Source organism: Lipotes vexillifer, unplaced genomic scaffold (assembly GCF_000442215.2).
Source record: "Lipotes vexillifer unplaced genomic scaffold, Lipotes_vexillifer_v1.1 scaffold76, whole genome shotgun sequence".
NCBI lineage: Eukaryota > Metazoa > Chordata > Mammalia > Artiodactyla > Lipotidae > Lipotes > Lipotes vexillifer.
In genome coordinates this window covers 2,976,627-2,977,574 of record NW_006773751.1, presented here as the reverse complement: position 1 = coordinate 2,977,574, position 948 = coordinate 2,976,627, and the positions used below count along the sequence as shown (strand labels likewise).

The 948-nt window shown below is 49.5% G+C and overlaps 1 protein-coding gene across 1 annotated transcript in view; it reads right to left on the bottom strand.

Annotated features, from left to right (window-relative positions):
* The window catches only part of ABL2 (ABL proto-oncogene 2, non-receptor tyrosine kinase), a 105,640-nt gene that overhangs the window by 1,002 nt on the left and 103,690 nt on the right, over positions 1-948 (bottom strand). The window contains exons 12-13 of the mRNA XM_007448538.1: positions 522-755; positions 7-212 (exon numbers count right to left, since the gene is read on the bottom strand). Of these exons, the coding sequence (XP_007448600.1) occupies positions 7-212; positions 522-755 (440 nt within the window). The remainder of the gene's footprint in view (positions 1-6; positions 213-521; positions 756-948) is intronic.

The window sequence follows — 948 nt, the reverse complement described above, 5'->3', positions numbered from 1 at the left end:
AAGAGCGGTGGCTCCTCTGGGCAAAAGTTTGGCTTTTGGTCTCTCCCTGGTCGGAGCGGCACCTTCCTCTGATTTTTTGGGAAGCATGTCATTGGCCCTATCCACATTCTCTTCTGGCTGAGAAGAGGTGGACACTGTCCTTTCCAGCTGGAGTTTGGACCTCTGGCAGTTCCTGGGAAGGGTCATTGCCATCCTATCCTGCTCTGGAAGCCCTGAGGACATGGAAGATGTAGAGTTTGACCTTGGAAAAGGCTTGGAAGTGTCATCACTGGCTGTGGGTTTACCTGCTCGTAAGCCCAGTGTCTTTTTGATTAAGCGTGGTGTGAAGAAGCCTGTGATGCCAGACCACCCACCCCCAGCAGCGCCACTGCCCCCACCCCCGCCACTGTCGTCATTACAGAGGTTCCTCTGTGCAAAGCTACCCCCATAGCACTTGGGTGGCACCAGATTCGCCTCTTGCTGGGCAGCAGTAAAAGAGAACCCATCAGCATGCTGTAGAGAAGCAACAGATGAGAAGTTACCCGTGAGTTCATATTTCTTGTGGGGCTGATTCTCCATTTCTCGGAAGGAGCTGCTGCGTTTGGGGGGTGTGGGAGCATTTCTCTTTTTCATGAAGGAACTGAAGAAGCCTCCCTTCCTATCTCTGGTGAAGCATGTCTCTTTGGTATCTTCCAAGAGGCTGCTGGGGGACTTGTCTCTTTGCTTTCGAGGCAGTGCTGGGGACCCACTGGGGGCCTGTGCACTTCTAATGAAGCCTGATAAAAAACGGCCAATCAGTAATGTGAAAAATAAGAAGTGACTCATTTGAGTTACTAAGGCTGAACTGTAAGAGTGCTGTTGGCATCTATTAAATGTCAAGTGTTAGCAGGACTCAGAGGAAACTAATGACTACATTTATCATTTCACGCTATTGTTCCAAATGCAATATGGGATATAAATGGAAAGAAA